Source organism: Gallus gallus, chromosome 7 (assembly GCF_016699485.2).
Source record: "Gallus gallus isolate bGalGal1 chromosome 7, bGalGal1.mat.broiler.GRCg7b, whole genome shotgun sequence".
NCBI lineage: Eukaryota > Metazoa > Chordata > Aves > Galliformes > Phasianidae > Gallus > Gallus gallus.
This window is the reverse complement of record NC_052538.1, coordinates 13,448,473-13,464,895: the sequence shown is the minus strand read 5'-3', so window position 1 is coordinate 13,464,895 and position 16,423 is coordinate 13,448,473. Positions and strand designations below refer to the sequence as shown.

Genomic DNA, 16,423 nt, shown 5'->3' with positions numbered 1-16,423 from the left:
AGTCAATCTTGTTTTGTGAAAATATTATTTACAGTGAGGACGGTTAAGCTGCCAAACAGGTGCACAGACTGATCATGAAATCTCCATTCTGCACTATTTTCATCACTTTGCTGACAAGCCCCTGGGAAATCTTATCTAGCACTAAAGATAACACCTCCTGTTTTGAATAGGAAGTTGGACAGTGGACAGAAAAAAAAATCAATTTAGAAGAAACAATCCAACCTAATTAAAAACTAGCATCTCTCATCTTAGTAAGATAGGAAGACCTTGCACTTCTTGATCAAGTTTTTTTTGTCCACAGTCTTATAACACTTTTATGCCTAGTTGTAGCAAAAGTAAAGAAAAATTAATAGGAAGGATAATAGTACTTGATCACACAAGGCACGTGATTGTTCAGATTTCATTAAGAACAAAACATTTAGTGTCTCATGCACACAAAACAGGATACAACAAGCTCTACTCACCATAGGGCAACTGAAAGACTTGCATGTAAAATTTATGACAGGTTCCCAAACGTGGCTTGGTCAACAGTTGATCCATTGACATCACCAAGTCTCCCTGGGTCATTCGACTTACTCGGTCTAACACTTGCTGTGAAAATGAGAACAGTAAGAATCTACAGTTACCTCTTACTTTTTAAGTTCTGAATTAAATTCAGTCATCCAACCACTCTCCATCCCCAAATAAAATTTTAAGAGCAGCAGTTTTGGCAAATATTACTGATGAGAGAGAAGGTTGAGCCCTTTCATGAAGATAACTGAACCCATTCAAGTGAAGGAAGTTCCAGGAGATACAGTACAGTCAGTGTAGGGCTGTCTGCTAGGACAGCCAACTCTACTTGGCTCACCCTGCCTCACAGCAACAGAGGGCCTTGTTGAGGATCACAGGGGACCCACTGAGCATTTGTGACAGATAGGAGTCAGAACTAACTAGGATCAATTCAGTGTAAAGACCTGCCAGCAAGGGCACAGCAGAGTAGGAGGAAAAGTTACATTCTAGGTTTGCCTGTTTTGTCTGCTTGGAAATGAATTACCATTAAAAGAAAAGTCCTGGCTTGGTTAGGAGAGAAAAAAAATATGATTTTTCCTTGCTTTCTCCAAGGAGCCTGCTACAAGGAGAAATTAAGAGTTCTACTGTAAGGTAGAGTCTGACATGAAACACTCACCGGCTTGACATTGATGACTAGGGTGATACCATGCTCTAGCAGCATGTCCTGGGCAATTCGAGACACAGTCTTTTCAACAAGGACCAAATTAGGCCTGACATCAACTATCCGCTGCACATAGTTCTTCAGGAACTCCCTCTCCTGCAGACATAAACACCACATAGCAGTTAACTAGAACAAACTTGTCTGGGGAAAAAAAAAAAACACCTAAGCACTTAACACTATTTTTATATTTATATACTGACCGCTCCTATGGAACAGGGAAACCAGATATTTATTTTTTCCATTGTGCACATTTCCTCAGCCCCTAAGCACACCATTCAACATATCATTATGTGCCCTAATCATACATGACTATCTGAAATAAGAGACCTGCAGAACCCAAACATTTTTACAATTTTTACATTTATGCATAGACACGTCACACAGCAGAAACCACCTTTGCAAATACAATCCAGAGTCAGCAGCTCCACTCTTGATAAACTAGGCCACTTCCTCTCTACAAAACAGTACTTCCTTCTGCCATATGAACCTCAAATATCTTAAATAAAGCTAACCTACTTGTACAGGTATTAGACAAATCCACAAGAGGAGAAGCATTACTGGACCTGGTGGTCATCAGTGCAGAGGAACACGTTAAAGGGGTTAAGACTGGAAGTACCCTGGGCTGTAGTGATCATGCCCTGGTTGAATTTGGGATCTCAAGGAACATGGGCCTAGCAAAAAAAGCAAAGTCAGGACCATGAAGTTGAGGAGAACTAACTTCTGGATGTTTAAGGAACTACTGGATGAGATCCCCTGGGAAGTTCTCCTTAGGGACAAAGGAGTGGAGCAGAGCTGGCAGCTTTTAAAGGGTGCCCTTCCGAGAACACAAGAGCTTTTCATTCTCTGGTACAAGAAATCAAGCAGAGAAAGCAGGAAACTGGCACAGCTGAACAAGAACCTGCTGGTCAAACTGAGGGAAAAGAGTGACGGTGTCCCTGCTTCCACTGCCTGTGCATGTGGCATGGGAAGAATACAAGGATGCCACCTGGATGTGCAGAGGTGGGATCAGGAAGACCAAGGCGTGTAGAGCTGAATTTGACAAGGGAGGTGAAAAATAACCAGCTGATAACCATACGATAACCATAGATGATCTTCAAGGTTCCTTCAAACCCAAGCCGTTCTAGAAATAGAGCATTTTAAACAAAAATCATTTGCAATACTATGCTCTCCACCTTCAGATACATGCTAACGTTGAGCAGTGTCACACAGAGATGCTTCCATTCACTCACAGTATACAAATGTTGCATCTCTTCAAGTCCCTGAGAGAGCCTCAGTCCCTAAATCTGCAAAACTGCTGCTGTTGCCATGCCCACCATCTGGCTTCATTTCACTATCTCCCCACTTTCACTGTCATGCACAAAAAGAAAAGAGGGCTGCGAAGTCATCAGAACTAATCAGTTACACTGCTGAAGGGAAGACACGGCTTCTGAAGCCAGGTACTTTCAACGTGTTATTGTGGCTCACATCAGTCAAGTTTTAGAGGTTGTGGGCATAAGAAAGGCATCACAAGAACAGTTTGCCAACTGATAGAAACTGACATCTTCAACTGAACTAGTATTTCTCAGTACTGTCAGCCCTAGACAGCTTTAACACAGATATACAAATACGTAAGATCATTTTCTGAAGCAAGCACTGAAACAATCACAGCAAACAGCAGTCATAAAGAATAGCAGATGCTTCTGTCCCATTCAAAGGACAGGTCTCAGCTTAAATTTCTACTGGAAAACAGCTCACTAGGCAGAGAAATTTTACTGCTAAGGCCTTCATACCTCTAAATCTATCATTTAAGCACTAAATGGAAGTGGTATTGCACGCAATTGAAGGAAATAGTTAACTACTAACATTATGGACCAAGCTCAGTAAAGCACAATATGCCTGTGTTAAAAATATCCTGGCAAAGATCTGAAAACTGATCCTCGGGCAGACATGCAGTTTGTTAAACAAAAAGTGCACCTATTTCAGTGTTGTCATACCCAAGGCACCTCCCTGTTCACAAGGGTTGAGCACAAGTTCCAAAGGGACATTTTGTAGTTCATCAGTTCATTAGGTTGGGTGTTGTCCCATTTGTTCAAGCCTGACAAAAAAAGTTATGTAGGTACAACCTAAATCTTGCCTATATTCACTTCTTTAATACTTCTTTACACACCTAAACAATGTCCAGCTCTGATCTGCTGAATTTAATGGTTCCTATACAGTGCATCATTAGAATTGAGAGATGTTTTCTGAACTACTACATTTAATTGCAAGGATCATAAAATTGCTCTCAATATGTGCAACTCCAGATGCCTTCTCATAAATCTCTTGTAATCTTCTCAGCAGACTATAAGCTCATACTCTATTTAGCACAACTTTTCCTTGCCAGCTATTACAAAAGGAAATTTCTTTCCTTATTTCCTGTGCAATTCCACTAACTCAAGTGCACCTTACACACTAAAGAGCCAGGTGTGTGCTAATCACCCTCTTTTGTTCAAATCACTGGACCTTGAGCAATTCTAACCAATAAAAGCATACTCTTACCTGAAGTACTATAGGGTCTATGCAGGTAAATTTTGTTTCTTCTCTATAAAGGTACTCTATTGAGCACTTCAACAGAAGAATTTTGGGATTTTTTATGCAAGAGTTCATCTAAAAAAAACCAACAATTATTAAAAAGAGACGGGGCAGAAGGGAAACACAAATAGAGGGGAAAAAAACTCCATCAGACTACCCATGACTGTAAGCAAAATTTCTTTAGTATTTCCCACACCATCTCCTTCTTATGTTACACCCAGATTTTCAAATTTCACAGCTACTGTTCAGCAAGACTGCAATGCTGAAGGTTTCTGCACTCATCTCCAAGAGCATTAAGTCACATTAAGTCTTGATATACTTTAGAGCCTCCAGCCTCTAGCCTTATTTAAAGGCTCACTTAACTGTACTGCCACATAAATCAAGACCATGAAAGGTCTTTTCTTCTGTCCAGAACTTGGGGCAGTCATAGAATCACCCAGGTAGGAAAAGAACTCCAGGATCATCCAGTCCAACTGCCCACCTAACAACATTTACCCATTAAATCATGTCCCTCAGCACAAAACCTAAACATTTCTTGAACACCTCTCTAGGGACAGCGACTCCTGTGCCAGTACCACTCTTCTGGAGAAGAAATTTTCCCCAATATCCAACCCAATCCTCCCCTGGCACAACTTGAAGCCATTCCCTCTAGTCCTACCGCTGGTTATCTGGGAGCAGAGGCTGACCCCCACCTCACCACAACCTCCTTTCAGGGAGTTGTAGAGAGCTGTAAGGTCTCCCTCTGAGCCTCCTCCAGACTATCACTAGATGCCTCTGGAGTGAAAGGGATGGAAAGGATATTTTGCTACAAATGCATGAGGGGAGATTTTTGTCCCCCTCTCCCTAACCTCTCATCTGAAAGAAAATAGCTTTGAAAAGAAATGCATCTTTGCTCCTCAAGCTCAACAAACTGGAGAAAGTGGTGAGAAAAGCATCTAACACAAAAGGAAGTCACAGCACACTTCTTTCCCTCAGCACACTCTACAGCTAGCACTTGATCAATCAACTTACCTTCTTGTGCGCAACATTCTTAGTGCATACAAATCCATTCACCACCATGGAGTCAAACTTCTTTCCACCAGGGATCTAACAGAGTGAAGGAAGCCGAACACTTTAATATTGTCTAAAAGTTACTGAAATGTCTAACATCGTAAACTTAACAGAACAGCCACTGTGGCTAGTGTACAAGCTTTGCCTACACCTTTAGTGATCAGATTAAAAATCATATGCTGTCATGCTGGGCACAAAACTCTTAGTCAAAATCATGGAAACTAAGGACAAAAGCATGAAAACAGGTATTAAGTGCCAGGACATCCAGGCCCCTCTTAAAAGACATGTATTTATGAAATCAAACATGCTCTGCAAAGCCGTTGGAAAACTCAAGTTCTACAGGCCACGGGGAGCATATGCCTCTGTATGCACCATTTTCACTTGTTATGAACAGGAGTTGTAATGATAAAAGAGAATAAACAAACAAACAAACCTCTACCTACTGCTCGAACACAAACATTTGAATATTGTGACTATAGTCACAACCAACCACAGGAGCAATAAACAACACGAAACAAGTTCCCAAGTAACATGTTTCTGTAAGTGGCATGTGAAAACACCTATGAGAGCTTCCATCTCTGAACATTTGAATTTTGAAACTGGGTTTCAAGAGAGCAGCATCAGTTGTTGCTGCTTCAAAAGATGCTGCAGAATTGCCGTGAGTAACATAAGGCTCTCCTCGTATTTTACCTTGCTTCCAAACAGAAGAGGCCTCCCAAGGCAAATTTGTACCACGCAAAAATAGGCCTGAGCCTGTGAGTTTCAGTTACACTACTTCCCTGGAGGTTAGTTTCACATCAGCTTCTCAGAAAAGGCTCTGCCTGCCACAACTCCAGCCTTACAGTTCAACAATGACATCACTGGGACACCTGGTAAAACTGGATGCACGCTCCCTACCAATCAAGTTTTCCTCTGGGAAGAGAGTCATTGTACTTTGCATCCAGTGACTTAAATCCTCCATAATGGCAAGTTGCAGGGCAATAGATTGCTACACAGAGTCTTGCAAGCTACTTAAACAGTGGCTCAGTACCTCTATAATCTAAGTACAAACCAAGCAGAAGCCAGGAAAGGAAGCAAGTCATTACAGAGGTGGTGTTCTTTGCTAATTTCCACAGCTTAAAGCCTGAAAGAACAGGTCAGCTCCAGGGCATTAAAACACCTTTTGCAGAAAGCATAACTCTTTCTGTACAAGTTTTCCTAAAACCTCACACTAATCAAAGGCCAGAATAACCAATTACACACCACCAGACAAGCTGAGCATGCGGGTGACAACTCTTCCCTTCAAACAATGGGTGCTGCCAGAAGCTTCACCCTTTGTCTTTCCCTACACCCAGTGTCGAAAACTTACTTTTTTGATGTGGACAAACTGGCGGATATCCATGTCATCATCTCTGTTCTTGACATCAGGCCTTACAGTCTGAACTACCTGACAGACCACAGGTACAATGATATCCCTCCATGACAGAGACAGGGACTCATTGTAGAGAAGCTGCTGAAGCAGTGCCATCATGTGGTTGTGGTTAGCAGAGCTGTAAATAAGAGATTTTGTGGTGAGAAAAATAGAGCTGAGTTTAAAATAAGTCAGGCTCCAAAAGTTAATTACTTAATATTTACAGAACAGAAGTCATCTAAACATATGGATCCTTAGAAAGTTTTACAGTCAACTCTCTTCCACTCAAGCAGACATGCTGCTCCAAAAGTAATGCCTCTTATTTTATTATGTTGACCCATGACATCAGACACAGATGTTGGTAATAGAGCAGTAGAGACTGAACCTTCCCACCAATATTCCATGACATTTTGTTGCCATGAGACAGACAGCAGCAGACAAAATGGCATCTGATACTGAAATGTGTATGAAGCAAAGGTCTGTCATCAAATTCCTCCATGGGGAAAAAATGGCATTGACTGACACTTGCTGAACGTTTGTGGAGACCAAACAGCAGACGTGAGTGCAAGGAGGTGGCGGGTGCTGCATTTCAACAGTGGTAACAATGACGTGAAAGACAAGCCATGTTCCAGATGGCCACACACAGTTGTCACACCACAAAATGAAGAGCATCTCAGTCTACGTTAATCGGCCAGTGATGGTGACTATGTCGAAAAATGGTGTTTTGTAGCTGAGAATTTGCTCCATCAGATAACATTTTTGTTCTGTTTGTATCCATTGTGGTTCCCACAGAAATAAATAGGAGGCATTACTTTGGGAGCAACCTACATAAAACCATAGAAAAGAGAAAAAATGTCCACAGAAGATTGAGCCCCACTAAAAACAAGAGGGCTTCCAGAATTGTTACTCAAGATACGAAAATTCTTTTTTTGTTGTTTTTCTTACAGCAGCCTTTCCATGGCTTGTTTCTCCCCATTCTCTTCTCTCAGCAGATCCAGATTACTGTGGTGCCAGCCTAGCGGTGTGAAAAAGAGTTCTTTGGACTTCTCCTCCACCCTCCTGTTGAATAATGATTCTGCAAGAAACAAGCCAACCTTGTTAATAAGGTCACAGCTGAAAGACTACATCGAAAAGGAAAGAATTTACTAGGGCATAAGTGTAAGCTTCTTGAAAGCCTGAGTTCGAGCTAGAAGTCACGGTAACATGATGCTATAAAGAGTACTAAATGTAACAGTAATAAGCGTGCAAAGGAAAAGTGAGTTATTGACATTCTCATACTGACAGTACAGAGTAGGAAGTTTGCTCTCCTGGAATTAAAATTGTGGCAAGAGAGGAGAAAAAACATAGTTACATCACAGTTTTGCTTATAAATAAGCAGTAAACTCTAAATACCTTACATATTCACAGGCCTTTTCAATTTAGAATATTGATTAAAGGTACAATAATTCGATCTGCAGATAGCTGCTACTTTGAAGACACATATACAAAGTTACCTGCCCTAGAAAGATCAAGTTACACCATTCAGGCTGCAGCACAAGTTCCAAAAATATCTTGGTACAGGCCTTGTTAAGCATGTCTCCCAAACATTTTAAAATACTATGCTACCAATAAATCCTGATGTGACTTGTAGTCAGACCTCAAACACCACCGCTTTGTTAGTCAGGTGCAGAGTGAGCTGCTAGCAAGCTGGTTCATCCAACCTATGTCATAGTATTTAACTATTTTCTCTCACATGTTTAAGGTTTTCCCATAAAGAAAGGGGCACAAGATTTTTCACAAGTCTCAGCACATCTTTTCATCCCTTTTCTCCTAACCATCACATACACAGGTATCTCTCTACTATGTTAAATAGGATAAGTAAAGCTGTATCCACTGGACACAGTTTTAAAACCTCTAGATGTCAGTAAAAACTGTAGTCATTACTGGTTTTGGAAACAGCAAACAAGTTTCAGCTGTACAAAATAGCTCCTGCTTGAAGGGAGCAACTGCCACTTTCAATCACCGCATTATGTAGCATATCTGTAAAACTGCTCTCTATTTGTTTTGTATTACTAAGATTATGGGCTATTTCTTTACATTTTTCTGTTCTTTCAAAGAGTTATGAAGCTACTTTCCACACAGGTATTACAATATTCCAAGTTAGAACTTCCTCAATTTTGTATAATGGCTAACTATATTGTAAATCATTCATGCTAGTAGTGTATAACTTCTCATTGGCAAGCATGCAATCCCTCAGATTTCAAGCTAAAAACAATTGCATTATCTGAATGCAAAATCTTTATACAATAACCTGAAGAGGACGACTGAAAAAGACACTTTAAAAACAGCAATTTATTTCTTCCGGACACTCAGCACACAAAATTATCTGCATAGAACAGGAGAAGTTAAGCAGGGTTTTTCCCTTCCCCCCTCTCCTGCAGAAGTTTAGTTAAAAGCTAAGCATGATTTCAGCCAAACACTTTATTTTTCTGGATGCGCAGACACTGGGATTTCCTCAGTTATTTCCTCTTCTCCTCTGAGCTCACTACAACCAACAGCATCAAATGGAAAAAAATCCCACGAGTAGAGCTGATCACAAAACTGGAAGGCACGGTTTTAAAACTCAGAACTGTGGCTGATGGTCTTTCATTTCAGAAGTAGTAATGCTGCTGACAGGGAACCCGGAAAGTTTTAAGAGATGAAGCTCTGAACTACTCCGTAGGAGTGGAATTCATTACATTACATCTCCACTTGCTTGCAAAGAAAGTCAGAACTGGCATCTGTTATACAAGTTTGTGGGTGGGTAAATTATGAACAAAAAGCGATAGAACCTGTCACTGAGACTTACTTTAAAAAAAAATAAAAGATTGAGTTATTTTGAAGGAAGAAATTCGAGAAGGAATTTGAGCTTGAAAAAGCTTAAAAAAGGACAGAATACAGTCTATATGCCAGTCCTGCCCAAAGTAACTTCAGTTTGTTAAGTGTCGACGCTCTATTGAAGGAGCATTAAAGAATTGTCATTGTATTACAGTCCACTACAGCAACATTTGAATTTTTTCCTCTTACCTTTAATAAAAGCATCACTTATAGAGAACATCTGCTGCCCTCCGTTGTCAGGATTCAAGTACTCTGAAAGAAGAGAGAAGAGGGAGATAGGCGGAGACAAATGACAGGTTACACTGGTGTGCCCATATAATTATGTTGTACACACCCACACCAGAAGCAGCAGCATTACTCATCCAAGCATTTAGTCACTAATTTAGCAACAGCTTGATGAGTGGTCAAGACAAGAATATCCTCTCGTTCTCGTTCTATCAGAAAGTTTTAGGAAGACAAGAAAACACTATTTATTACTGTATTACCATGGAAACAAAGTAAAAATGAGCACAGACTGAAGTGACATTTAAGAGTCTGCTCTTCCTATTGACACTTTAAAAAATAAAAATAATAATAATAATCTGAATATATTTGTGGCAAGCTGCAAAAACACCATGGGAATGACCTCCACATTCTCATCTAAAAATACAGTTCCAGGAGGCATTTTGATCACAGACTCCAATGAAATTTTTTGGTCTTCTCAGACTCGATGAGAGATCAGCCATAAGATTTCTCTTACACAGTGAAGGGAACAAAAAGCAGCCTGCCTTTTGAGAGAGAGAAGTCTGAAGCCTAAAATAGTTTGAAGTGTTTTGAAGAATCCATGCACAAAAAGGTACACTTCCAGTATCTGAGGAAAGTGAGAGTTACACATCAGCATTTGCATTTGGGAAACAGGACAAAGCTCTATCTGCTACACCTCTTTACCTTACTGGATCAACAAAAAAAAATTCCAATGATATTTCAAGCAGGCTCTGTAGCTACACAAACCTTGTTTTCTCCAGAGGCCTACTGTACATTTACTTACTTTACTTGTTTCTACAAAAAGGGATTTCAATGGGAAAACAAGCAGTAGCCAAATTTCTTGCACACTGTGATGATCCCAAGACCAAAACCAACCCTTTATCATCTTTCCTGAGAATGGTCCAGATTTGCCACCACAAATAATGCAAAGCAAGGCTTCAGACACCAACGGAAAGCAACAGGAAGTAGACAGGACATAAGCAATCACAAGCCTCTGAACAGCAGCACTCAGGAGACCCCTTACACACCAGTATTTCAAACATCTCAACTTGTCTGCAGTTACCCAGTTTGAAATCAGATACTCAACAGATGATCAGTGTACCAAATGTACATGGCAGAAGAAGGGGCAAGTATCCCTGGCAGCTCAATAGTTGTTTGCAGACTCCTTTCACCTCTCGCTTAGATGAACATTTAGTGTTACAAGTGACCTGGTGCTTGACCTAAGTTGGCTCGCCTTCAGCATTCACCCATAGCTCCCACTAGCTAGAGCAGGTCACATCAGACTATCCCTACACATGTACACACATAACAACACCTCAGTCCTTTTCAACCTTACAGCAGCCTCGGGTCAGAAGCTCTTGACATGAACGCACTGAAATTAGATCTGACATATAACCCTGACTGGCACAGCCAAGAAATTTGGCTGAAATTAACCTTGGTTTTGCTCTAGCTGAAGAAGCAGGTGACACCTTCAAATAGGGAACACTTCTCATCAATAGAGTTTCACCTCCTGCAACTTTGCTTCCGTCTATTTCCGTCCCAATGGAAGATTCTGACAAAGTAAGAAAACCACACTTCTTCCTAGGCCAGAGAGATGTCACACTCACAGATGCAAGTTTGAGCCCCTGAGAGTGGCTAATAGACATTTCTTGCAGAGATGGGATGAGACAAGAAAACCCAGAGAATCCTGTTGCATATTTCGTAGCCCTATCTGCAAGCAGTTAGCTGTCAATAAACTATCCTACATTCTCCCCTCAAACACAAAAAAGAAACAAACCACCACACAATATATAAATGCAGAAGTGTAATATTCAAGAGCATTATTGGAAGCAAATACCACAATGTACACAAATTCACAGGTCTCCACTGGAAACCAGCAGTAGATATGTTAGCAGATAAATCTACAAGATGTTTAAAAGTTTGAACAGACCAGCCATAACTCACAGTTTTTTTCTTTTAGATACACAAAGCACACATAGATCCAGGGATAGCCACTAAAAACTGTGGTACATATCCAAAAGGGCTCTGGCAGCAGGACTCTGAGCCTTGGCAAACAACAGCAATAAGGAGCTGTGCCACTACACAAGATTCTCTTCCCTCCTCCTAACTAAATGCTGGTACCTAAAACTACCCAAAATGCCTGCCCTCCCAGGATGTCTGGCTTTGAGGGCATTTAGAAAAGCTTTCTATACTGATGATTATATCTTTTTAAGCACAGCAATTAAAAGCCATGTTTAAAATAAATGAAGTCATTTAATCTCTCCATCCAATCTATATGCAGAAAGCAATATTGCTTTGTTTCCCATTTTGATTCATGCCAGAAAGTACCATTATCTGTGAGTAGATGATAGTACAAGTGAGTCACTTACACTCATTTTTAAGATATTTCATGCCAGCTAACTTAGAGTCACTAGAATTTCATGGGAGCACACTGGACATTAGTCAGCCTTCCATATCATAAGAAGTTCTGCCACTAGGCCCAGATCATATACAAACTGATGTTACACAACACAACCAGCACATCACAGGCCATTGCTTCAAAGCAGCTGACCTCCACAACCAGTGGAAATTGCATTTCTCTTAATCATTTGAAAAAAGCTGCTAATCACTTAGATCAAGGTCGAACCTGCACTTCTAGCAATGATGCTGTCCCCTCAGTCTGACCCCAAGGACTCCAATTTACACAGCTGTGAGGAAATCAAGTGAATAACCCCAAGATGTGGGTATCATCTTCAGCTGTTTCCTCTTTTTCTTTCTAAAGAAAATTAAGTCACTGCCTAGTCACCTGGCCTAAGCGCAAGACAACTCAGATGAAATCAAGCCCAACACATTTGCCTAGCACAGGGAACTTACTGATCTCTAACACCTACAAACCCAATGCCATGAAATAGCTACAGTGCTCTGTTACATAGGTCACTCTGAAAGTAATGCCTCCTATTTATTTACATGGAAACTACAGCAGCTACCAAGAGCACAATAACACTATTTGATAGGGCAACTTCTCAGCTACAAAACACTTTTTTTTTCCCCAACATACTCACCAGTAGCTGAGCATTCTCACCAGTGATGAACAAAATCCTGCATACCACACTCAAAAATCTGCACGGCCATCTGGAATATGACTTGTTTTTCAAATCGCAGTGACCATTACTGAAACACACCACCCACCACCTCTCTGTGCTCACGTCCACTGTTTGATCTCCACAAACGTTCAACAAGCTTTGATAAATCTCAGCGTGTGCCATTCTTTTCCCCACCACAGAAGAATTCAATGACAGATCTTTGCTTCATACACACTTCCATGTCAGACGCCATTTTGTCAGACTGCCCCTCTGCTGCCATCCGTCACACGGCAACAAAAGGTAATGGAATATTGGTGGGAAGATTCAACCTTTACTGTCATACCACCAACATCCATCTCTGACACTGTGGGCTAATGTAATAAAATAGGAGGAATTGCCTTCAAAACAGCCCTCTATTAAAATAAGCTTCAGTGTCACTCTGATAATCAGGAATACCCTGGAAGGCTTCTTTTGCAGAAAACGGCCAGGATAAATCAGAACATAGGGTGAAAGTCTTTGCTTGTGCTCATACTGTAATGCATTCTGGAACAAAGTTTCAGAAGTCATACATTGCACAGCCCCGGGCACTGCAGTTTTGTGACATACAATTTTTGAAGTCCTTCTGTAACAAAACATTTAAGTACCCAGGAAATTTCAGTTTCCCTATTGCCAGGAAATTTATCTTGCTACTCGGGATGTCAGTGGACATTTTAACTTGTTGCACCCTGGTTAGATCTTCCCTGTAAAGATTCTGATGATGCAGACACTATTATAAGACACTAAAAGATGTGGAGTAAGTCTTCTGTATCTACAGAGGAAACAGATCTTTTCAAAAAATGCAAGAAAATATTTACTTCTCCACCACGTGTTTTAATGACTCAAACCTCAACCTTATCTCAGTTCTGGACATTTTACTGATATTAGTGAGGTACGTATCCCTCTTAAAAAGAGATTGTTCCAAGGATTCTGCTATGAACTATACTCCTAGGAGAATAACCTGGTTAAGAGACCACACATTTCAGGAACAACTAACAAATAGCACTCAGCAGAGATCCCAAGATATCACTGTACTGTCATTACATATAATTTAAAAGCAGAATTCTCTCTCTTTTCACTTTCCTCACTACTTGCCTTCTCTGATGATCTTCCTTGAGCACTCCATCATTAGAACCTTTCTCACAAGAGCTTCACTTCTGGTTAATAAAAACCAGGGAGAAGCAGGCTCTCTTACATTCTCCCTTCATCATACAAAGGTTTTTACATATGAGAACTGAGATGCACTGGAAACCAGGATTATCACTCTACAGGTCTTCTTACACTATCCCATACCTAAGCTGACTACAGCCTGCTTTAATACCAGCACACATTAATAAAGATAAACTTGCTACAGCTGTAAACTCATAGGATGTTGCAACACACCTGGGCCTGGTTCAAGCTCTCTTTAATAAACCCTCCCCTCCAATTAAGAATTCTTTGATGCATTTCTCCCTCTCTACAGCTCTCCTCCCCTTGCAGATGCACAAACTTTTCACTTGATTAGGGCATGAGCTGGAAACAAGACAAAAGGAATCATTAACAAATTGGTGTCAGTAGTGCTGACAATCTTCCCTACTATAAACCACAGTCAAGCTTGAATTTCAAACTTGTTCTACTCCTCTTTGAGGTGAGGAGAAGAAAGCACACAGATCTGTTTCTGAATCTGTTTTCAGCAAATAACAGTTACAGTAGGTAATGAACGACAAATGCTCCCTCTAATTTGCCTCACTCTCCCTCCATTATCTAACACACTTTGGAAATCAGCAGTGGCCAGTCCTCTTCCTCCCCTCTCCTTAGCTATCACTTCAGTTTCAGAGAATGCAATTCACATGTAAGAATACATGTAAATCTTGTATGCTGAGCCACATCAATAGAAGAGCTCTGTTAAAACCTCAAGAAAGGATGAATTCACAAGTCCCAATTATCTGTAACATACATTGATTAAATTTGGCCATACCACGCATCAGCATGATTATTTTCCTGTCAAACATAAACTTAAGGTAGGATTAGAAGCCAGCAGAAAGCTCATCAAGTTAATTTTGTTCATCGTTCATCTGCTTGCTTTTTTTTTTTTTTCAGTTTCACCTCAAACTGGGAAAGATGAGTATTAAACTACTTTATTCATGGGACTACTTTTTCACCCCAGTTAGGCAAAAACTGTATGTGTAGGTATGCTCTACTATGTGCAAACAGCAGGACACCTCGTTTCAACTGAAAAGAGAAAGTCACAGAGGAAGTTACACACGCTGCAGAGAAGTTGGTTCAGCGGGACTACTGAGCCTCTTCAGAGTCAAGCATATCAAAACTGCAAGTGAGTGTCAGCTAGATATCGCACGTCCCCCTCTGTAAGACAGCTACTCAAGTAGCGTCCAAACAGGTCAGTGTTATTAGGACCCAGCTCTCCATCATGTGCAACTCCAGCTGGTGACTACCTCGTACCTTTTTGGTCGGCAGGGTGAGGGGGCACATGTGGGTACTTGGAGTGCTTCTTGATATGGAAGTTCACGTTGTCCATCTCCACGTTCAGGCTGATGGAGGCGGCTGAATCACTGTCCATTGTGGACTGGAAGCTGCTGACTGAAGTGCGCTTGCTAGGGCTGGCGGAGTCTTTTATTGTTGGTAAGGGGGAAGATATAGGGAGGACAAGGGTTCAAACGGGTATCATGAGGGTATCGGAGAGGAGAAAAATTGTCTTTAATACATAAAGACCAGTGTGAAATACTACAGGAAAACAGTATTTTCACAGTTATCTTGATCTGTGCATGCTGACATATTGAGTCAGCATTCTTTAGTGCATTACTATAGAACCAAAGTCAAGTAGATGTCTGCCTGAGAAAGAGAAGGCAATGTACATGCTTTTCGTCCACTACAAGTATGAAGCTTTATCAGTTCCAGTAAAAACAAAACGCTGTACCATCAGAAGACACAGGAAGACTAGCTAGGTATCGTTTGTTTATATCCTTACAGCCCCATGCACACATAGCACAAGTAAAGCAAGACGTGGTTCAACTACTATGTCTTGAAGGACTAGAGATAACAGGAAAGAAGACAGATTGAGAACAGGACTTAGCTGAAACTCACTGGCCAAGTTATCTTCTCCTTCATCAGCAATCTGCTCCGTGTCACTGTCATCAAATTTGATGTCTTTGAACCAGGATGGCTCTGAGTGCCCCTCTACAGAGTTCACGGAGTCACTGTCTGGAGAGGGGGTTTCTGAAAACTCTGTGCTCTAGTAGGCAAGGAAAAAAGGGTGTTAAAATGCAGCTCTGAATTCAGCACACTTACACAAACACAAATCAGACATTTTAAAATTCAGAGAATACTCTCAATGGCCTGAGACGAATTAGTCATAAAAACCCCAGCACAAAATAGGAACTGTCTGGAACAAGAAACAAGCACTTCTTTTCACTTCTCATAGTGCTTAGTTTCTGCTTTCTCCACACTTCCATACAAGTTGTGGCTAAGTGACACTAAAGGACAAGTTCATTCTGCTGCACATTTTCTGTAACCATACCCAGGGAAGCAGTTTTAAACACTTGTTATCTCCAACAGAAGTAGGCCATATCTTGTGCTCAGATTCAGGCAGCTTTTGATGCAGACTAAGTCTAAACCACTGGAGCAATTCCATGGCTGACCAAACAGAGCAACTCTAAGCTTCACTCACAAATCAGGCTCTGTCTGGAGCTACTGTGTCAAAACAAAGCCTGGCTATAGTGCCAAGTAACCCAGATTGAATCTAAGCAATTACAGTTAGCCATTCTGATGTCTTCATTCACCCCAAGTGCAAATTCTCACTATCACTCCTTTGGTTACAGCAAGTGCAACAAGCAACTGAGTTACCAACAGTTTCTCCTGAAAACTCTTGTTTAAGCTGGGAGAATAACATGACCTCCTCGCAAATAGTTACAAACACAGATCCACAAGTGTTTGCTAGTTAAGGGTACGCTTTACTAGCAAACTGAAATACTGTGGCCAACAGCTGAAACACATAATAAAAACATGAAGCTAATGGCTGTAAACTTTCTA

At 40.9% G+C, this 16,423-nt stretch overlaps 1 protein-coding gene across 10 annotated transcripts in view; it reads right to left on the bottom strand.

Moving 5' to 3' along the window:
* PIKFYVE (phosphoinositide kinase, FYVE-type zinc finger containing) overlaps positions 1 to 16,423 on the bottom strand; it is a 64,151-nt gene that overhangs the window by 24,946 nt on the left and 22,782 nt on the right. For 8 of the 10 annotated variants that reach the window (XM_040703668.2, XM_040703669.2, XM_046943850.1 and 5 more), the window contains 9 exons: positions 15,479 to 15,626; positions 14,837 to 15,004; positions 9,246 to 9,308; positions 7,146 to 7,275; positions 6,159 to 6,339; positions 4,772 to 4,846; positions 3,728 to 3,835; positions 1,166 to 1,306; positions 465 to 591 (listed from right to left, as the gene is read on the bottom strand). In XM_040703668.2, the coding sequence (XP_040559602.1) occupies positions 465 to 591; positions 1,166 to 1,306; positions 3,728 to 3,835; positions 4,772 to 4,846; positions 6,159 to 6,339; positions 7,146 to 7,275; positions 9,246 to 9,308; positions 14,837 to 15,004; positions 15,479 to 15,626 (1,141 nt within the window). The remainder of the gene's footprint in view (positions 1 to 464; positions 592 to 1,165; positions 1,307 to 3,727; positions 3,836 to 4,771; positions 4,847 to 6,158; positions 6,340 to 7,145; positions 7,276 to 9,245; positions 9,309 to 14,836; positions 15,005 to 15,478; positions 15,627 to 16,423) is intronic. The other 2 variants (XM_040703670.2, XM_015289536.4) reach the window with 1 other exon arrangement.